Source organism: Solanum lycopersicum, chromosome 11 (assembly GCF_036512215.1).
Source record: "Solanum lycopersicum chromosome 11, SLM_r2.1".
Lineage (NCBI taxonomy): Eukaryota > Viridiplantae > Streptophyta > Magnoliopsida > Solanales > Solanaceae > Solanum > Solanum lycopersicum.
Genome location: NC_090810.1, coordinates 10,067,053 through 10,090,680, shown reverse-complemented (window position 1 = coordinate 10,090,680; position 23,628 = coordinate 10,067,053). Strand labels below are relative to the sequence as shown.

The window sequence follows — 23,628 nt, the reverse complement described above, 5'->3', positions numbered from 1 at the left end:
TATTGTCGAAGGGAACTATTTTATTAATAGCTCGAAGAAATACATTTATAAATATAGTTTCTAACTAAAAATAGAAAAACATGTTTCTAAACTTGTCAGTAAAATTCAAATAACAATCAAAAAACTCTCCTAAACTCGAGTCACATTGGACTTTGATAACATAATTTAGAAATGCTAAGGGCCTGTTTGGAAAGCCACCCTGGTAATTGGATCAGTGTAATTGAGTGTAATTACATTGTCTGTCTTGTTTGGTTGGCCATGCAATTACCTGGTCAGCAGGTAATTGGGTGTAATTTGAAAGGTGTAAATACACTCTCTAATTCATAGGGGGATACAACTAAAAAAGGTAGTTGGTTCAAAAGAAATACCTACTTAAGGGAAGGAATAGACACAAACCGAAAGTACCTTGTACAATATTTTGAAGAACTGCTGAAAATTATTGTACTAAATGTGAGTTGGAAGGCAATACGGAAGTGTGAACGAGAGCATGGAACATAATCCCTTTGGCGTTACGTGGAGCTAAGATCACTTTGTCCAGATTAGTGGAACATTTTTGTTTTATGTGCACTTCTAGATCATAAATGATATTCCAATACTGGATGCTCTTAGAAAATAATCATGTTTTTGTGGAAGAACTTGTATTTTAGTATTCCCCCTTACATCAATATAGTTAACTTCATCAGAAAAAGCTATCTCGAGTGACTTTAAAATGATCCTCATTGCAAAGTACAACTCAAGTCAATGGTTGGTCGACATCCAATTATATATATGTATATATAAAATCTTAGTGTCGCCTACGAGGCACCACCACCATCCAGAAAACCCTTTTAATTTAATATATTCCCAAAAATGTCCTTCTCTTTAAAAACACCCCACATCAAACGACATTTCAACCCAAACGCTCTGGCGTTGTTTCACCAGCCAACAATCACACCGCCTCAACAACGACACAACTACTTAGAACCGACGACACTTTCATTTACATGTCTTCCTCTGCACACTACGCTCTGCAACCACTACACCTCATGTTTCCTGCTCACCAGCCTCCAGTCTTTTCCATCCTTCTTATCTGCACACTACAATATCGTTCCAATGGGAAGTAACGCACTCCAACCAGCACTCTACGATATCTCTACACACACCAGGTATATTACTCTTTAACTACACTACTCATTTTTAATGACCCCCCTCCCCCCCCCCCCCCCTTTGCCTCCCGTCTCCGCCTACATTCTGCCATCACTTAATCACTGCATTCATTCTCCTTTGATGTTGCCATTATTTTTAACCTTTCTCTTACAAGTTAAAACGTATAAAATCATACCCTGCATTTATAGTCCCATCAACTTACATCTAACCATGCTCGCTTGTACTGTAATCACCTGCATTTCACCTACACTGCATTTTTTATGTTTTCAACCTTCGGTGGCAGCCCCCGCATTGCACTGTTTGTCTTCGTTTCCATTCATCCTCCCAGGTAAGACGCTCACTGTTCGACTTAATTTCGATTCACCCTCCTGTACCTATTGGTGCATTCTGCACTCACTGAATCCATTACAATGTATACACTTACACCCTGCATCCATAGCCGCACCAGTTTACCTTCAACGACTGCCTCTGCCTTGCACCGTTCTCTTTAATTTCCCTCCCGTGCAAGTTGTGCACCTATTGCCTTCTATTCCATTCACCCTTTCGTGCCTCTAGATACATTCTGCACTTACCGAATCCCCACAGACTCTCATTTGTTCCTACTAAAATATTTAGCCTTTGTGCAGTGTACACAATTATACCCTATATCCATAGTCGCCTCTAATTACATGTAATCATGCTGTCTTGTGCATCTTCATCCACACTTCCACACGTGCAGGGCACACAGTTGTGTTGTTATTCTCCTTTGTTGCTACTAAAATCATTAACCTTCATCTTACACTATACAATTATGACCTACATCCATAGTCAAATCAATTTATATATAATCATGCTGGCTTGTGCTACTTTACGTGCTTTCACATGTGCAGGACACAAAATTGTGTCGCCTTTCAACTTATTATTTTGATTATACACTTTACTCTCACAACTTATTTCTTGCATACAACATCTTACTCTCGCAACTTATTACTTTGTTAAAAACACCTTATTTTTAAACACGTAAGAATCCATGGATAGACCCCAAACCTACAGCCAGCAGCTCACACCTTCAACCTCCTCCTCTTGATTGTCCAGGTAATACAGATTATACCCCCTACTCATCTGTTGTAGTCCACAATTAATATTGTCTTTCTCCCTTGCTCATGTAAATTAAATCAACTTCCTCCAGACCTCCTCAATTTGACAGACTCACCTGTGAACCTTCGGCTGCAGTACCGCGTAAATAGCAACACCAAGTTAGAGACAATATTCATACGAGGATGCATCAAACTTCATCAGGCAATGATTTTGATTACGGCACTGATTGGTGTCATTCTTACAAGTCTGTTGCAAGATCCATCAGACAATGCAGACTCATTTTATAACTAATGCCTTATGTTAACATATATTGTTAACTCATATTTATATCTTCAAGTAGCTGCCCCTGTACTTCCAATTACACCTCCCCCCGTAGCACACTTTACATTCACATTATTGTTGCAACTTGACTTCCTTCAACACCTCTCTACCAAACCTTTTTGTATTTTGCAACAACTCGCTTTATATTTGAGTGGTTATTTGTAGTAGGTGAACTTGGAAATTTAAAACTTGCATATACGTGGCAAGGTTAGCCTCAGACATTGAACCATATGTGGATCACGGTTACTACACGTACCACAAATCAATGTGATTACATCTTCTACCGCACTATTGGATGGCTCATCTACTATGTTACAATAGATTACAGTGTTGTATACGCACTGCATTGCAGCTCATCAGACCATCAAAACTTCATTACTCTAGCAGGACAGATTGTCCAACCTGTACATTGAACGTGAAGGGTGAATTATGGGACGTGCCAAAATGCAACAGACTTGTAATACCATCAACTGAAAGTGAAAGATGGAGGTTAAGCACACAAATATGAAGAAATTGGAAACAACTAACAATGAAGTTTAGTGGACCTTATCATGAATAGGTACGCAGATGTCTATGGCATGAAACAAAAATATAACTACATTTTCAACAGTTTAAGATCGCCATACGGATAGGCGGAGGTAGCAGGATATTTACAGCACTTCCGTAAATGAAGGCCTAAACAATACAAGATCAACCTATGAATATTATTCAATTCTAAGTGGTAGTAGATATTACACTTTGGATGGCCAAATACTGGAGGACATAAAAACGACAAGATGCTGATAAGTAGGCCTTAATATTTAGCACTTATTTAACTGCACTAAAACTACACAAGATTACACCGAATTTGGAAATCACAGACCCGCGCGGCAATTTACCTAGTTTATAAATTGTTTGAATAAACTGGAATGAATATGAAGAATATAACCGAACTAATAGTCTGGTTTAGGGCATAGTTCATTGATTAACTGGTCATGAGGGACAAAGAGGCTTGTCCAAACGATAAATATATGGTTCATGATATGATTAAGAGAATAAGAGTGGCTTTATGAATTTGAAAACCATTTGGGATACCTCTAAAATTACGGAAAACCTCATTGGATGTGTGTAAAATGCGCTCTTTGTTTGCAGGCGGAGATATGACAAAAGGACGAAACAACAAGAAAAGGAAAAAACAGGCACGAAAACCATTTACTAGTTATGTTGCATATATTGTGTGCCTCGCTTACTTGAGAATTACCATATCAGATTCACCGCTATGTTGTCAAATCGCATGTTATATGCATCAATAATGCTTATACAGTCAGCTTTCACTAGCATGGTATATGCATCAACAATGCTTATACAGTTACAGTCAGATATTCACTAGGTGTATCAATTGAGCCTTGTAAAAGATGATGATACAAAACCAAACTAAGCAGTTAAGGGGAGAAAGAAAAGACTTATAATACCAAAAAGAAAATCAATCCTGCACAAGCATTGCATAAATGAAAAAGGGTGCTCTTACACAATCAAAGCCTTCATGATGATCCAGTGACATTCTACGAGTAGCCGTAAACCAAAGAAAAAAGCAGGGCACCTAAAATTGAACAAAGATCATGACCAAGATGATAAAATTACACTACAACATCCTACTTCCATCAATAAAGTACCAAATTTCATGCGGAGATTTCAAAAGCTTCAACTGAATGTGACAATAAAAACAACATCAATGCATATACTTTTTTTGTATAAGTGTTCATCAAAGACTAAAAGTAAAGCAAACACACAAGGAAAAAGAAATATAACTTATAGTAGTCTAACTCCTATCATATTGACTAGGCAAATAATGAATTCTAAAACATAATGACTTTCAAAATTTGTTTTGCTACACATGCTTCCCAAATAAAAATAGCTATTTCCTCGAGGGTCGTTTGGTACGAAGATAAATAACGTAGGGATTAATAACACCAGATTAGCAATTCAAGGATTAACAGTGCATGGATTAACATGGTTTATTTTTCATCAAGTGCTTAGTCCATTGCTCCACCTCATCTTGTGTTTGGATTAAGACTCTACAAATGCTTCTTTTCAATTATACCCTTGAATTATTATGAGATTTTCCATTTCATGTAATTGGGTCAAGGTTTTTTTTATTATTATAATTGGGTCAAATTAAAGTAATATTGCTGGACAATATTTATTTTTTTTGGCCTTCTAACTATCTAGGAGAATAACAATTTTGTCGTCATGTTTGTTGTTCTCACTTGAATTCTTTGAGGGAAAATAATTGTCATCTTAATAAAATGATTACTCACGAATGTTAATTTTCAATTTAATATAAATACACCATCTACTTATAAAATTGAAAAGACGGTAAACAATAATAAGATTGAATAAATCATCTACATTTACACATAAAAGTTGCAAGTTGTACTTTTGTAAGTGCTTTTCTACAATATATTTAAAATTTATAATGTATCATCATCGATGCTTTTACTAGGAAAAAAATGATAGGTGCTTTTCTACCATTTTCTAAAACTAGGTTGATTAACATAAGAGGAGATAATGTTGTTGCCAAGTTTGATTAAATAGTATTACAAATCAAAAGAAGAGATTCTTTTTAATGATGTAATATCTACCTTATGTTGATCAATTTGAATGTGTTATTCCAGTAAAAATAAATCTAATTTACAATATATTAATTATTTAGTAACAAACAACTCTCTCTAAATAATAAAAATTGTAAGCTAATTTATTTAAATAAATTTACTAGTACAAAGCTACAAATGTAAAACATAAAATTAAGAAAATAAAAATAATGATTATGAGGATTTGAAGGGTATTTTTGTCTTGACATATTTCAGTCACATGGTATTAAATCATATGTATTAATAATACCACCAAATGGAAGGAGTTATACATCCTATAATACCATGTAGGGTGCAAACTAATCCATGGATTAGTTATACATAATCCAAAATCCTACTAAATACATAACAAAAAATATCACACATAATACATGGATTATTTCTTCTAATACTACATACCAAACGACCACTCAGTGTTCTACAATGTATAATGAAAAATAGCCAACTATCTACTACATAATGGAAAGTCTTCTGAGGCAAATAAACTTGACATAATAAATTGTATAGGATTATCACCTGCACTGTCAGAGAGGCGAAGTACCAGAAAAATGAAGGACAGCCTGCCGCTTGTTTCTCCTTGAAAAAGATTTTAAGTTGGTCCCTAACACTCCTTTCTGACATAGGCGGAGGCAATGGAAGAGGCACTTAAAAATGCATAAAAAGATCAGTTAAAAAGTAATGGCTTCTGGTGTGCATACATCTCTATTAAGAGGTAAAATCAGTGTTATTAAAGGCGAAAAGCGCAAAAAAGCTCTAAACACGAATGACACATTTATGACCAAAGAGATCGAAAAAAAATTATGATAAAGTGAAATATCAATTGTGTAGTGTCACTTCTTCAAAAGGGGCTCATTGGCAAGGAAAAGTTTGTCTTAGAACCTTGCTGATGACATAGAAGCGCACATAAAGGTGAAGTGCTCAACATGTTTTGAGCCTCGCTTCAGGGCTTAAGCGCGCTTAACGCGCCTTTAATGACACTGGGTAAAATACTATGTCCCCCGTCTCAAACAACTCATTGAGGCTAGCCTCTTCACTCTTTCTTTTTCATCTATATTTTTTAGGGTGGAGATGTCATTAAAAGATAGATTCTTTACATCAGCAAAGTTATCCTGGTTCTTTTTTTCCTTTCTTTTTAAATCAGTAGTGTGTTGGCTAGCTTGAGAGCACCTCCTTAACTAATTTACAGGGCAACTTGGCTGGATCACAAGCATAGGTTTCCCAATTTATGCCCATCAAGGCTAAGCAGATGGGACATACCAAGTATTGTAGCTGGGACTCGAACCTGGCGTGTCCAGAACACGTTGTTGTTCCCATGCCTCAACCACTACGCTATCCTCTTGGGAACATTGTGTAAGTTTCATTTTAAAGAACAGCACCTCAGAAACATGAAATGATTAAATGAAACCATATCCAACTCTACTCTAGGGTGAAAACATATTAAAGCACTTGGAGGGAAAGAAGTAGAATTGAAGATAAAAGTAAAATTTATATAGTTTTGTGAGTGGCCAGAAATGACAGGGAACAGAAATTCAGTTTCAAAAGAATGATAGGGAAAAGAAATTCGTAAAAGAAACAGAAACTTATTTGTCATCTTCTAGTGACAAAATCACTCAGCATCCTACCAAGTTATTTTGCAAATAGGAAGACCACAAAATTTGTAAAATCCAAATATGAGAGCAACTCCCTTGAAGATTTTAATACTCTAAATAGGCATGTGGACAATACTTGGTTGAGGCTGAAAGATAAAGAGTACTAAAAGTTGAAATTGAAAACGGTATTGAGAAGTTAGTTGTGTTTGGACATAAATTCCATTTGGAAACAATGTCGAAATTTAGAGTATAAAAAACATTTTTTCACTTGAGATACTCCTCAAACCAGTTTTTTGACTTCAAATTTCTCTATTTCAAGTTGAAGTTAAAATAATGAACTTCATGGAGAATCAACATCTCAAATTGAAGTTGAGATAATGAAACAATTTGTTTGGACAATAGGGGCTTTAAATATCTTTGTTCCGAAATTCCAACCAAAGGGAAAAATGGTCCACCTAACTCATTCCCCTCTTTCACTCCATCCTACTTTTTGATTTCCAAAATTAGCATCAGATAAAGGGAAATTAATGGTGCTGAAAACAAAGCCTCACATTTAGGAAGTAACTCTGCAATTCTCGTCAACTTGTGGATTTGCAATATTACCAACGGGAATAACGTAAGCCTCAAAGCCACTGTTGAAGAAGCTATAATGATCCACCTGCAAGTAGTACATTGTATGATTTCAAAATCAAGATCCCATATACTTGCATTGGATAAAAATTAGACAAAGAAAATACTAAATTAAGACATTACAGACTGTTCTATGGCCTTTTGGAAGGAATTTTGTCGATACAATGTCCTCCGTGGTTTATAAACAGGCCGATCCCTCTGTGTAATTGAGTGAAGTGAAGGATTGGGTCTAAAACAGTGAACTGCAAAATGCTTTTTGATTGGTAACAGTGAGTACAGAATTGAGTTGTTTCTCAACTAGTCACCTTCCAAGGAGGTCCTTATCTGCAAGGTGGGCTTGAGACTTCAACAACTGAGCACCATCATTTACCTCTGTTTCCGTTTTGGGTCCACTTACTTATATTTAATACTTCCAAGTAGCTTCTTCCCCCATTTGTTTGCAGCTAGAGCTACCTGCCCTAAATAACTAATAACCCTTCTAATAGTTGAGTTCCTATACATGAAACTCATTTTATTTGCGAGGTTAGGACAGAGCAGTTATTTTCCAACACATATTACAATTCACAAGCTATAATTTTCTGCATTGTTTGCCTAACTTCTGCATATAAATTTCAAGTTGTGTACCATGGCTCTTTTCACCTTACTGAATCAATTATCAAAGCCATTTTTTAGAACTACATTTCAATTTACAACGAAACTAGGAATCTTTGAAGTATCAGCAAAAAGCTTGGAATTTCTGAAAATCAAATAAACATATATAAAGGTGCTAAGCAAAATATTAGGAAGGAATGCAGTATGTTACCATGGGAAGCCAGTAAGGTCATGATAACCATCCAACAACGAAATCAAGGCACGTACAGGAAGAATGGACTCCTCAACACTCTCAGTAATATTTTTGCTGATCAGCAACTCCATGTTCTCATACTGAGTAACCGCCGAATCACTGAAGTCACCAATTTCCGAGTCGCGAGTGGAGAAGGAACGGCAGAAGGAAACACTGTGCGGAATAACAAATTGTGGCTTTGATGGTAAAAACGAGTTCAAAAAGTGGACATACCGGCTGTGCCCATAGTTGTGGTGGCGGTAGTGATCGGAAGAGTTTGAGGGTTTATTGTGAGAATCTGAAGATGTGAAATTGTGGAGAAAGTAGATTCCTGGCGAATTACGAGAGTAACGACGGTGATGGAAGAATCTCTGAACGGACATGATGGGGTGGTGGTTGGTATCGGCGGACAGCAGGTTACAATGAAACTAGGATTAACCTAACAACTAAATACCCAGCTTCCTTTTGGGACTTCAGAAAAGTTGCTTAAAACTTCAAACATAGTGCCATCGTCTTTTCCATTTAGAAAGCTGATTTTTCTTTCTGATTTTCTATTATTTCTGAGGGCTGCTTGGAAGTCACCTGTTAATTGAATTTGGTATACAACAACATATTAGTGGCATTCCACAAGTGGGATTTAGGAAAGGTAAAATGTAGGCAGGGGCGGCGGTCGTAAAAAAAAAAGAAAAAAAAATAAATATATATATATATATATATATAGAGAGAGAGAGAGAGAGAGATTGATAGATAGATAGATAGATAGATAGATAGATAGATAGACATGCATGTGCTTTGCACAGGCCCAACATGAAGTCAATTATATTCTAGTAATTAGTAAGCATCAACGTGAAGTCAATTATACTCTAGTAATTGGTTTTCATGCGCTATTAGATAAATCAACCAATGATATTGAAATGATGGGGTTAAAGATATAATATTTTTCGTGTTACGACTAAAGTGAGATATCATCCCTTTAAACAAAACAGAAAACAACACACCAGCAAGAATTCACATACATAAAATTAAAACTTTGTAGATCTCTGGTTTAGCAACACAACTTTGGTGTTGGAAAGATAATGATATATATACACCTTGATAATAATAGCATCTGGAATTTAATGTATCAAATCATTTTGCACAGTAGAGAAACAAAAGAATGTTCTATTTGTGTAGAGACAAAATTGTGACAAGACATATTATCTTTACTTTCCGCAAAAGGATAAGTTTTTATAAACAAAATCATTCAACTAAATAAGAAATTCTAGACTTGATCTGATTAAATAATATAAATTTCCTTCCCACATGCATCTTAGTTTTTTTCTTCTTGAAAATAACTTTCTTGAACCACTAATCTTTGAAGAGGAATATCAAGCATCACCCACAAACAAATCAAGAATACTATTACTTGATAGATGAAAAGCAAAGACATGACTAAACTCTAAAAGAAATCAAGATGATCCAAAAGAAAATGAGCATAAATCGATAATAATTGTGAAAATAAGTGTAAATATGCATATACAACGGGATGAGATCGTAAAAAATTGATCATAAAACATATGAACATGTATTATTATAAGAATCCAATTAAAAACAAAATGAAACACTTGAAAGATCCGTACTTCCCAAAAAAAATCCCTCCTTCTCATGGCCTTACAACAAAATTTATAAATTCTCTTTGTTAGAATAGAAATATGTATATATATTCCTACTTAGAATAGGAAGAAGAATAGGAATAGGAATCCTAGTTAGAAAAGAACTTCAATGTATTGTCTATAAATAGGGTCTCAATGTAACAATTTAGATACACAATTCAATAATATTTTTCCAATATATATTCTCACATGGTATCAGAGCATTGGTTAGAACTTCAAGTCAACGTGTCAAATTTCGGCGACGATGGTGGGATTGATTTGTGTCATCTTTCATTCTAAAGGTGTTGTGCGAAAGACAACATCATCACGAGGCTCGGAAAGCTCAGGCGACCGAACACCAATCAAATCCAACAAAAAATAACCCCCCCCTGCACCTCCACGCACCGATCGGAGGCGGAAGTTCCCCGGCGAGATCTGTTCGCGCGCTGGCGCGTGAGTGCTACTCCGGTCATTTTTTTTCGAGATGTTTTTCTTTCGTTGGGGTCGCCCAATATATCCGGCTAGAACCCATTCAATTTTCTCTAGATCTGATCACTGAAACTAGGGTTCCGATGATACTCAGGTAGTTTCCAGCAAGTTCCCGGCGAAATCAAAATTTTCAAGCCACTATGGGTGGATTCCGTCAATTTCCAGCGAGCTTCTTACTCTTTTCACGTCAAATTTCAAAAATATCTTTCAAGTGTGATGTTTTTGGCTCCAAAAATACAAGAATTGGAAGTTCAAGCCTTACAATCACTTCAAAACCATTAATAGGATGTTCAAACTATTTAGCTTGGGCTTCTTCAGTTGAGTTGTGGTGCAAGGGTCAAGGTGTTCAAGACCACTTAACAAACAATGCTTGTGTTGTAGATGAAAAGACAAAGTCTAGTGACGAAGGTGCAAAAGCCAAAGCACAATGGGAGAAAGTGGATGCCCAATTATGTAGTCTCCTTCGACGTTATATTATTCTAAGTTGATTCCGTTGTTTCACCCATTCCAGACATGTTATTTAGTTTGGGAGAAGGTACGTGTTTTATACACTAATGACATATCTCGATTCTATGATGTGATATCTCGGATGACCAACATAAGGAAACAAGAATCTGATATGTCTACTTAATTGGGACAACTACAAGCAGTCATGGAGGAATTTGAAACGTTGATGCCTATCACTACAAACGTGGAAAAGCAACAAGAGCAAAGGCCTTCTTACACTTGTTGGACTTCCTACTGACCATAACTCTGTGCATGACTAGATTCTACCGGTCCTACAGTTCTCTCAATTGATGAATTATTCTCTCGCCTGCTTCGTCTTGGTCAGTGTTTTGGAAAGCAAGAAGCGGAAAAAAGCGACGAGGACTTGCTTCACAGAAGCGAGAAGCGTGAAGCGAAGCGCGCTTTTTTTTGAAAAAAAAGCGACATTTAGTATAAAAATAAAAAAATATTAAATAACTAAATAGAGGTAATATAGTATTAGATTGAAAGAATTACATAGGCAAAAATACTCATAAGTCATAACATATAAAGCAAAAAATCAAAAACATAATTAAATCACAAAGATTCAAACTCCTATTCTTCAACAAGGCTGCTAGACTGATCACAAAATTAAAAAAAAAGCAAAAGAATTGAAAAAAAAAAAACAGAGGAGGCAGCAGACAGTAATTAGAAATAGAGCAAGCAGCAGAGATGAAGAAGAAGAAAAAACTAGAGAAGTCGAAACTCAGAGAGCTGAAGAGATGAAGCACATGCGAAGATTGTATATTTCAGGAGAAAAGAAACTCATAGAGATGAACTAATAAACATTAGCTAAAAAAGAGATGAACAAAAAGTTACTTGCAGTCTCGGTCGAGGTTGAAGAGAGAGGCAGCCTCAGTCGAGATCGTCAGGAGGGAAAGAAGGGAAAGAAGTATTGTGAAAGAATAGCCGCGAGGAGAGAAAGAAGGGAAAGAGTCGTGAGGAGAGAGAAGGTTATATTTCAGATTTTTTTAAAAAAAAAAACTACTTGTCGCTTCTTTTTATAAAAGCGCTTTATTGCGCTTTTGCCTTAGGGTCGCTTCTCGCTTCTTCATCTGAAGCGAGAGCTTTTTTCATATCGCCTCGCCTCAAGATAAAAAAGCGCACAAGGGTCGCCTCGCTTTGAAGCGTGCTTTTCTGCGCTTTTCACAACACTGGTCTTGGTGCACCTCCCAGTCGCAAAGAAGTTTCATCACCCATTGTTGACTCCTCTATTTTCGCATCTCAAACTACAGAAAAGTGTACATACCAATCTATGGAGAATTGGCGGGGGGGGGGGCATTTTGGGAAACATCGATCAAGTGTAGTCATTGTCACAAAACCTGGACACACTCGTGATATATGTTATATTTTGCATGGTCCACCACCCAGTTATGATCCTATTGTTCTTAACGAATATAATGAGTTCATTTGAAATCAGGCAAGTAAACAGACATCTCCACCAGTAGCATATAGTGCTCAACCGAATCAACCATCCTAATGCTCATATTGCTAAGATAGAATATGATGAGTTCCTTCGCTATCGTGCAAATAAACAAATGTCTCCACAAGTAGTTTTAGTTGCACAACCTGATATTTCTGTTGTGGGTAATTCCATGGCTTGTGTGTCATAGTCTAGTACTCTTGGATCATGGGTCATGGACTCGGGGGCATCTGATCACATCGCAAGTAATAAATCACTTTTGACCGATATTGTTTATTCATAGTCTCTTACAACTATTACTTTAACAAATGGATCCAAACAAAACCAAAAGGGGTTGGAAAAGCCAAACTCGAATCTTCTGTCACCCTAGACTCTGTTCTTTATGTCTTTGGTTCTCCTTTTAATCTAGCATCTGTTAGTCGTTTGACGAAGGCTCTACATTGTATCAAAACTTTTTTTGATGACTTTTTTCACATGCAGGACCGCCGTACGGGACAGACGATTGGAACAGGATATGAATAACATGTGCTTTACTACCTTGACTCTTCAAACTCCTTGAAAGCTTGCTCCGTTACTGATATCCCAGATGTAATTCACAAACGTTTGGGACATCCAAGTCTATTCAAACTGCAAAAGATGGTGCCTAATTTGTCTAGTTTATCCAAGTTAGATTGTGAGTCATGTCAACTTGGGAAACACACCCGTGCTACATTTTCACATAGTACTGAGGGTCGTTCAGGGTCCATATTTTCATTAGTTCATTCTGATATTTAGGGTCCTAGTAAGTCAATTCCACCATAAGATTTTGTTATTTTGTTAGTTTCATTAATGATTATTCATGATGTACTTGGGTTTTCTTAATGAAAGATCATTCTGAGTTATTTTCTATATTTAAAAGTTTATTTGCTGAAACACAAAGTCAGTTTGGTGTTTCTATCCGTACTTTTCGTAGTGATAATGCCTTGGAATACTTATCCTCCCAATTTAAGGAGTTTATGACTCACCAAGGCATTATTCAACAGACTACTTGTCCATACACCCCTCAAAAGAACGGTGTAGCAGAAAGTAAAAATATGCATCTGATTGAGATTGCTCGTACTCTTCTCCTTGAATCCCATGCTCCGCCGCGTTTTGGGGGAGATGTAGTTCTTACATCTTGTTAATTAATAAATAGAATGCCCTCATTTTCTATTCAAAATCAGGTTCCACATTCCATATTGTTTCTTGAGTCACATGTCTATGCCCCCTCGTGTATTTGGGAGCAAGTGCTTTGTTCATAACATAGCCCCGGGGAAAGATAATTTAGCCCCTCGTGCCCTCAAATGTGTCTTTCTTGGTTACTCTCGAGTTCAAGAAAGGTATCTTTGTTATTCACATGATCATCATCGTTACCTTATGTCCGTCGATATAACATTCTTTGAGTCTCGGCCTTACTATACGTCTTCTGATCATCCTGACGATACCTCAGGTTCTACCAGTACCAACTTTTGAGGAATCTATGGTTACTTTTACATCTCTAGTTGCAGTGCTACCACTCCTAACTTATCATCGTCATCCGCGTCCTGCGCTAGTCCCAGATGATTCATGTCATGCGCCAGACCCTGCTTGTACTGCGGAATTGCCACCTCCTAGCCAACCGCTTGCACTTTAAAAAGGCATATGATCCACTCGAAATACTAACCCTCATAAAACCTTCTTGAGTTATCATTGTCTATCATCACCCCATTATGCCTTTGTATCGTCTTTGTCCTCTATTTCCATTCCTAAGACTACAAGTGAAGAACTTTCTCATTCTGGATGGAAGCAGGCTATGGGTACTTAGGAGCTTGTCTCTCTTCCTGCAAGTAAATCGATTGTTGGTTTTCGTTGGGTTTATGCAGCCAAAATTGGTCAAGACGGTCAGGTTGATCGACTTAAGGCTCGCTTTGTTGCCAAAGGGAATACTCAGATATTTGGGCTAGATTATAGTGACACTTTTGCCCTAGATTGTAGTGACACTTCTGCCCATGTGGCTAAATTAGCATTTGTCCATCTTATTCTATCTATGGTTGTCGTTTGTCATTGGCCTCTTCATCAGTTAGACAGTAAGAAAGCTTTTTTGCATGGTGATCTTGAGAAGAAAGTTTATATGGAGAAACCACCTGCTTTTGTTGCTCAGGGGAGTCTAGTAGTCTTGTATGTCGATTGCGTAGGTAACTCAATGGTCTAAAGCAGTCTCCTAGAGCTCGATTTGGGAAGTTCAGCACAGTTATTCAACAATTTGGCATGACTTGTAGTGGAGCTGATCACTCTGTGTTTTATCGGCATTATGCACCAAATCGGTGTATCTATTTGGTTGTGTACATCGATGATATTGTTATCATTGGTAATGGTCAAGATAGTATCACCAAACTGAAACAACATCTCTTTAAGTACTTCCAGACAAAAGACCTTGGCAGATTGAAGTATTTTATAGGTATTGAGGTTGCTCAGTCTAGATCAGGTATTGTTATTTCTCAACGTAAGTATGTATGCCTTAGACATTCTTGAGGAGATGGGAATGATTAGATGAGACCTATTGACACTCATATGTATTTGAATGTTAAACTCCTTCTAGGACAGGGGAGCCACTTTGTAATCTTGAAAGGTATAGATAGCTCGTTGGAAAATTGAATAATCTCATAGTAACTAGACCTGACATCTCTTTTCCTATAAGCGTTGCAAGTGTTGTAAGTCAGTTTATGACTTCCCCTCTTAGTAGTCATTGGGAAGCAATTGTTCGTATCCTACGATATATAAAGTCAGCTCCTGGTAAAGGACTACTCTATGAAGATCAAGGCCATGAGCATATCACTAGATATACAGACGTTGATTGGGCAGGATCACTCTCTGATAGACGTTCGACATTCGGATATTGTGTTGTAGTAGGAGGTAATTTGGTGTCGTGGAAGAGTAAAAAAAAAGGTGTGGTTACTCGATCTAGTGCGGAATCAGAATATCGAGCAATGGTGGCAGCAACTTGTGAGCTAGTTTGGATCACACAGCTGCTCGGAGAACTAAAATTTGGCAAAATTAATCAGATGGAACTTGTGTGTGACAATCAAGCATCTCTTCATATCGCATCAACTCCAGTGTTTAATGAAAGGACTAAGCACATTGAGATTAACTGCCACTTTGTTAGAGAAATGATACTCTCAGGAGATATTGTTACGAAATTTGTGAAGTCAAATGATCAGCTTGCAGATATCTTCACCAAGTCCCTCACAAGTCCTCTTATTAATTACATTTGTAACAAGCTAGGTACATATGAATTGTATGCACCAGCTTGAAGGGAAGTGTTAGAATAGAAATATGTATATATATTTCTACTTAGAATAAGAAGAAGAATAGGAACAGGAATCCTAGTTAGACAAGAATTTCAATGTATTGTTTATAAAAGAGGGTCTCAATGTAACAATTTAGATACCCAATTCAATAGTATTTTCATATATATTTCTCACACTCTTTAAATATAGACTTTTAACTCTTTCTTGAAAAGTCATGTCTCACTCGTAGCATATAACTTTAAGCCAACATGTAAATAATGAATTAACTTAAAAAGTCTGATCATTCCTTCTTAATTCGTTAAATCACCTTTAACAAGAATACAATTTATCATTAATTCCAGCATGTCAAGTCAAATTCTGAGCTTCTATTTTATTTTCTTAATGAGAGAAGTATATCAAAATGCTTGAAAAATTCTATTCATACGAGTCTAAGCAAAAAGGATGGAAAAAATTGACAAAATTAAATTACAAGTAACCATAAAAAATTGGCACATACACCTCATTTACCACATCAATCTTCAACTATGAATAAAAAGATGATAACCACTGAAAAATCATTGTGCTAAAGTAAAAAATTAAAGGCAAGAAATCAAACATAATTTTTTGCGGAGGATATATGTTTCAAGTTCAACACGAAGTTACAAATATTCAAATTCTAGTTTTATTTACAATAGTTACTGAACTTGGAAACACCAATGAGGACAAAGTAATATTATAGAGGTATTAATTTTGAAGGAAAGGAATTTTCAGCCAAAGAGAACTTAATGTTATATCAGACATTTCATGAGTAGCAAAAGAAAATTATATTGTTTGTTATCCAGAATTATTCATTATTCAACAAGGTCTGGCTGAATACCTATTCTGTAGCAAGGAAAAAAAGTGGAGAACCAACTCACTGCAACGTATTCGAGGCAGATTCCTATGCCACAAATATAGAGAAACCAATGATCTAATTCACTTGATCATAAACTTAAACTGAAAATAAAAAATGTTTCACTCTTACCTAAAATGCTTCAAGTCTCAATACCAAGAGGTATAGAGTACATGACTAAAGTCTTAGGGGTCGTTTGATAGAGTGTGTTAGAAAAAATAATGCATGCATTAGTCTTGTATATTACTAGTACCTTGTTTGGTACTGTTTTCTAATATATGTATATCTAGTGCTTGCATATGTTATACACTTTATATGTGCTAAGGTGTATATTGTTAATACCATAGATTTCTAGGTATTAGCAATGCAATGATTTTAATGCATACATTAGCATGACCAAAGATTCAATTGCCCCTCAAAATCTCTTTTTACATCTTTTGCACCATAATAGTGGAGGGTATCTTTGTAAATAAATGCTTATGCAATGCATGCTATTTTTAATGCATCAAACCAAATCATGCATAAAAAAATCTATGTATAATTGATGCAAGCATAACTAATACATGCATTGCTAATGCGTGCATTATAAATACACTCTATTTAGCATTATTCTCATACGCTCTACTAAACAGCCCCAGAAAGTCAGCAAATGCAACAGTGAACATAGCAGTCCTTTATTAGCAATGTTGAAGTCTTATAGTAGCAAAAATAACTCTTCAATTTTATTCATCAACAGGCAAAATGATTTCTTAACATCAAGTCTGAGTCCAAGTAGTGTACACTCAGTTGACCAAATATACACGATAAGAAAACCTACAAATTTGACTTTAGATTTGACAGACCTTGAATTTGCTGTTTCTCGTGAATAAACCCAGCAAACGATAGTCCCTTATATTTGCAATATTGGTGCACTTTTGTTCCTTCCCCAAGCCTCTCCTATTTTTCTAACATCGGTTCTGTCCACAATTTAGTGTATGAAATGTTCAGTTCTTCTCTTATTTATTGAGTAAAACCAACAGGTTCATATGAGAGAAGGTGAGAAGAAGAGTAACCTTTGTTTTGTTCAATCCAAACATCGTTGCAGCTAAACCAAGAATCTACCTTTGTTTTTCGGACTATTGTCTGTATTTTCAGGCATTTTTGCTTCAAAAGGTCATAGCATAAAGCTCCCACAAGTATGATAGAAAACAAGTTACAAATCTCTATATGTGAGAATGAATAAATTAAAGGTGATGTAACAAGAAAAGGTGTTTTGGTCCAGATGTTATCTGGTTTTTGTTTAGTTGCTTCCTTTTTTCTTTTATTTTTTTGGTTTCAGCAGGGTCTATAGATTTGGCCTAGTTTATAAATACAGATTGAGTTTTTTTTTTGGATAAATAGACACCAACCCACCTTTAATTTTTAAAAAAATGTAACAAGACAAGGTCGAGTCTAAAATGACAGATCAGAGCAAGAGACGTACGCTTAAATTAGGCATAGTGAATGGGCTTCTAATAGCCCCTTATCTTAATCTATTTCAATACTGATCTAAGCTTAAGGATGTTAGGGAATGGGAATGTTATTTCTTTCCAATTGTTTACTTTTTAGCTATTATTCAAACCTTAGTTGCCTTTGTTTCATCACATACAACTTATCGTAAGAGTTATATTTATTTTACTGGAGTTGTGAAAGAGCTTTCAAAGGAGTTCATGAACATCTTGGTCTACTCTATCAATAATATATCTTTTTTTCAAAAGCTAAAAGCCGATTGTTAGTATTTTAGTAAAGTAAAATTCAGCGCGAGAATCTTTTGTCCTTCCATGTTATGCATTTTCATAATTAGACATAGACACATTTAGGAGTATCAAATTTGATCTATATAACTGTAACCTGTTTAATTTATCAAGTTTTAATGGGGTAGGTCGATATTATATTGTTTCACATCTCCAAAATGAACATGTTGGTAGATTTATCAGACTCTACTTTCTTGCAACATATTGGTGAAATTTCATTGCTTTACGGATCATCCTTTTCTTTTCTTTTTTTATGAAGTAAGTAGATTCATTCAAGGATCAAGAAGATGCAAGCTTTACAAGGATAGATCAGTTATGCTCACAAAAAAAAGGATTTGTAGCCTCTTTCTAAGCTATAGAGCTAACAAAATCCTGGAAGAGTTCTAAGTTATTTACCAGGGTCAATTTGCACAAACTAAAAAGGCTAACTAGACATCTGCCTCGCAAAAGATTTCTAGAAGTTGAAATTCCATCAGAACATTTTTTGTTCCTCTATGTTCGTAAACACCAAAAGATAGCACCAGGGATCATCATCGACATACTCTTGATGGCTTTGACAACTTCCCGTGAACTCCAACTTTCAAGAGCATCCCGAACAGAAAAAGGCATGACCTACGAAAGACCAAAAAAGCAACAAAACATATTCCAGAGGTCTGAGGCAGTTGGGAAATGCAGTAGCAAGTGGTTGACACTTTCTCTGTGCTTGTGGCAGAACTCGCATCGGTTAGCAAGCTGGAATTTCCTTTTGGAGAGATTATCCTGTGTGAGGCATGAGTTATGCAATGCAGACCAGCTAAAACAGATCAGATTGGTAGGTATTTTGTCTTCCATATATGCTTCCATGGCCATTTGTCAATCATTTAGTTCCTTGAGCATAAGCTGTGATACCCTTCCTAGTTCCTTCCCTGTGTAGTGACCCTTTTCTTGAGTTATTCCATTTCAATCTATCAGGCACTTGAGGCGAAAAGGAGAAAGACTACAATTTGGAAAGAGGGCAAATATGTCATTAAGTTCGTAGTAATTTAGGTTTCTCTTCAACCTTAGGTCCTAGATGTCGTCTGACCTGTTGGATGCTATGGTAGAATTTGGTTCAGCTGCAATGAGGTGCAAACTTGAAAATTCCTCCCCCAAAATTGTGTGTCTGAACCATATATCCTTCCAAAATTTGATGAGAGATCCATTGCCAACTCTAAATGCGACGTTCCCAGCAAAATTTGGCCAAAGTTTACTGATGCTTTTCCATAGACCAACTCCATATGCATCTGCTGAGACTTCTGTGGACCAGTGAGTAAGCTCACCGTGTTTAGCTTTGATCACCTCTTTCCACAATCCAAATACTTCAGTTCCGTACCTCCATAACCATTTCATCATCATGCTTTTATTGTGAGCTGCATGATCTTTGATACCCAAACCCCCTTAAGATTTAGGTTGTTTCCCTTTTGCCCATTTAACGAAGTGAAACTTATGATACTTGTTGCCAACCCATAGAAAATTCCTTCTCATTTTGTCAAGCTTTTTGATAACTTTTGCTGGAATGGGGAAAAGGGACATACGATATGTAGGGATACTGTCCAATACACTATTTATCAATATAACTCTTCCTCCAAAAGAAAGATACTGAATTGCCATGTTGCTAGTCTTTTTTGAAACTCCTCAATTATTGCCGACCATATCTCGTTAGCCTTGAAATTTGTACCTAACGGCAGCCCAAGATAAGTTGTTGGAAAGGACCCTATGTTGCAGAACATGATTCCTGCTGGCTCTGCCAGATTCTGCACTGAGTTTACTAGATAGATAATGTTTTTTGACATATTTGTGTGTAGTCCAAAGACATCTTCAAAGATGTGCAAACTCAAGTTAAGCTTGATAACTTGTGATCTATTTGCCCCCACAATATAGCAGAGAATTCTACACATAAAGCAAATGTAAAACTGTGACATTGTTTCCCCTGAGACTGCCTACTTTGAAGCCTTCAATCCATTGTAGTTGACTCTATTACAAACTTTTTGATTGTTAATATCTACAAAATCAAACTATACTTTTAAGCTTGAGTCCTGGTTTTTTCTTTTGAGCTCGTTCTTTCCTTTCAGTAGCTCCTAAACTCAACACATAGATGGATACCAGTTTCTAGAGTAGTTTTTTCAAGAAGTTCGTAAACTAAATGGACTTTATTCTAAATCTATAAAATAATTTTATGTTGCGGATTGGGTTATTAACCCAAATTCAATCTATAGTGACCTAATTCACTTGTCAAAATAGGTTCTTGGATGGATAAAATCATAACTCGTATATTAACATAACCTGCTTTGATCTGTATAAATTTGACCCAATCTACACATTTGGAACTGCTCGACAAATTGTCCTGATAATTTTTTCTTTAGGTGTATATAATGGACTGAAAACTCCGTTTGATTAGATTAATAGAGCTGTTCAGCTGAAGATATTCCTTGTTACTTTCAGAAGATGTCTGCATTAACAAAAGTCTAAGAGAGCTTCTAGTCTGCTCATGAATGAGAATTGGTTGTATTAGTTCATAAGACTGAATTTTAACATCACAATAAGCAAGCAACAATTCCTCCATTTAGCAGTGTAAAACCAACAGCTTGTAACAAAAATTCAGCCTAAAAAGAAAATATTCAACTCTAAAGGCACAAGAATAGAGAATGTCACAGATTGTACTTCAAATGATCATTTAGGTGTGCATAATTTTCAACTCAAACGATTCGACCAAGCAGTCCAAGACCTACCCAACTACCCCAATTTTACTCGAAACCAACTCCTAATACTGCTAGGGTAATCAGACTTCATTGGCGAATTCATCGAGCACACAGTAAAATGGAGATCAGGTTTAACAAAGGCTCAACTCAAGCAAACGAATAAAAGAACCCATTTCAAGAGTTAAAAATATATGGCTACAGATTAGCATACTGCTCCATGTAATAGTTTCTCTCCCCAATCATCACTTCCTTACAAATTGATCAAATTTAAAACAGAACACTTTAAAACCAACCCAAACTACCCCACACAGTTCTCATCTCCTAATGTCGTTTGGTTACTCACACTTCACCAACAAACAAAATCCTCTCTCAGACAATTCATCGAACATATTGCAGGCAGAACTTTAACCAAACTTTTTGGACACATCTGGTGATTGATTTACCCACCCATTTACTGGGAATTATAGTTCAATGCAGCAAATAAATATCACAATCAAACAACAATAGCAGAATTGGACAATTTGTGCTCTCTAACTCCACAACAAAAGATTCACATGGACAGAAAAGAAAAAGGAAAACTATGTAATAGAAAGAATCTATGAGGAGAGAGAGAGAGAAGAGACCTTACCTGAGCGCCACTCGAAACCTCGACTGGCAATGGAGTTGTGTGATCGTGTAGTGTTGTGAAATGAGTTTGTGTTTTGCGTTTGCAGTTTGTTTGGAATTCTGTATTGTATTATATTTTAGTTTTTGATTACACTGTATTGTTTATTGTTATTTAATAATATTTTAATTTTAAAAAAATTAATATTTATATTAAGGTATTAAGGTTTAAAGTGATGTTTTAATTTTGATACGGAGCACTAATAGTCCTTTATATTTACAATATTGGTGAACTTTTGATACTCCCATAAAACTTTGCATATTTTTTAACATTAATTTAATTCAAAAATTTTAATAAGGAATGTCCAATCGTCTATATATGTGTATATATATATATATATATATATATATATATATATATAATTAAAATAATAACTCTATCCGAGAGAAGGTAATAAGAAAAACACATCGTTCTGTTCACTATTGCTGCAGCTAAACTAAAAATATTTTAACATATGACTTTGTAGGAAAAGATAAAATTGTACAATTAAACGTGAAATTTCGTGATAAACCTCTCGACTTTACATGCAATATGATTGCTACTAAACAAAACAAAGTGTTTTTCTTCTCACATTATTTCATATGGAGTTGTTATTTCTACTTAATATATAAAATGACGATTGAATATCCCATACATAGGTTATGGATAAAATTAATGCTAAAAAATAGGTAAAATTTTGGAGGACCAAAAGTGCACCAATATTGCAAACATGAGGGACTGTTAGTGCTCTATGTGAAAACTCAAGGATCACTTTAAGCCTTAACCCAAAGAAAAGAGACTATTTTGATCTCTTCCTCATATTTTAATTGTTTAATTTGATTGTATCGTACTGTATTGTCATTTATAAATTTACTAAAATATCCTTAATTATTCTAGGGTGGAAGGTTTGACTAGATTTAATTAATTAAGGTTAAGGATAAAATAATATTTTGAAATATTAGGTAAAGATATAATTGGGAAAAAAATTTAAGTACCAATGGGAACACACCAAATTGGTTGTTTCATGAAATGGAGATTTTCATTGTTATGTAACAACGAAATTTAACAATACAATATAATAAATTGTAACAATCAAAAAAAAACATTGTAGGTATAATAATAATACAATACAATACATAGTTTATAATGATCCAACCATAATTTTAGAATTTTGTGTTGTGTTTTGTGTTATTTGTTAATGCGAAGGTGAGGAGACTTAAAGAAGAAAAATGGGTGAAGTTAATTTAAAAGTTTTTTCAAAAAAAAAAAAGTATAAAAAATGCGCCTAAATATTTTTTTTTTAATTTCAATATATAAATTAGGCAGATTAACCTGGAAGACTCATGTATTTGACTTCGTTTGTCAGTTGAACCCTTCTACTCATTATTTTGTCAAATAAACGGTTATATATATATATATATATATATATATATATATATATATATATATACACACATACACACACATATACATACATACATATAAAAGAACCTTAGGTCTGCCTACTTGGCGCCACCACAAACAATGATTCCCATTTTATTTATTTATTTTCAAAATTAGTTTTTTCCTTTCATGAAAAAGTGAGACTCAATGAAAAATTTTGACTTTTATTAAAAGGGTGTAACTTTTATAAAAAAAAATTGTGATTTTTATAAAGAGTTTCTACTTTCACAAAAGGTTGTAACATTTATGAAATGTTGCGACTTTTTAAAAGAATTGTGACATTTTCGATAAGGCACAATAAGCATTTGTTCACTTTACTCTTTGTTGTTTATAAATATAGGGGTTTCCTCTCATTTTAAAATAACAAAAATTCTGAACTTCTTCTTCTGCACAGTTAAATATTTGATTCTAAACTACTTCTTCTTCTTCTTCTTCTTCTTTTTCTGCACAATTAAATATTTGTGTGCTTTGTTCTTGTTGAATAGCTCATTGACAAGGAGACAATGTTCATTCAGTGGACTCGATTTTTTACTTTCTGTTTCATTTGATTGTTACAGATTCTGAAATGTCTTCTACGGTCATTAATTTATATT

At 35.3% G+C, this 23,628-nt stretch overlaps 1 protein-coding gene and 1 pseudogene across 8 annotated transcripts in view; one reads left to right on the top strand and one right to left on the bottom strand.

Annotated features, from left to right (window-relative positions):
• LOC101246494 (ALBINO3-like protein 3, mitochondrial) overlaps positions 1-21,896 on the bottom strand; it is a 50,068-nt gene extending 28,172 nt beyond the window's left edge. The window contains exons 1-7 of one of the 8 annotated variants that reach the window (XM_010314544.4): positions 21,578-21,694; positions 17,513-17,582; positions 17,303-17,416; positions 8,196-8,798; positions 7,315-7,421; positions 5,691-5,818; positions 4,052-4,123 (exon numbers count right to left, since the gene is read on the bottom strand). In XM_010314544.4, coding sequence (XP_010312846.2) covers positions 4,052-4,123; positions 5,691-5,818; positions 7,315-7,421; positions 8,196-8,599 — 711 coding nt within the window. In that variant the 5' untranslated portion in view covers positions 8,600-8,798; positions 17,303-17,416; positions 17,513-17,582; positions 21,578-21,694. Of the gene's footprint in view, positions 1-4,051; positions 4,124-5,690; positions 5,819-7,314; positions 7,422-7,516; positions 8,799-17,302; positions 17,417-17,512; positions 17,604-21,572 lie in introns of all 8 variants that reach the window. The other 7 variants (XM_010314545.4, XM_069291696.1, XM_010314547.4 and 4 more) reach the window with 7 other exon arrangements.
• Positions 14,410-15,592, top strand: LOC138339205 (uncharacterized mitochondrial protein AtMg00810-like; annotated as a pseudogene).
• Positions 21,897-23,628: the final 1,732 nt, after the last annotated feature.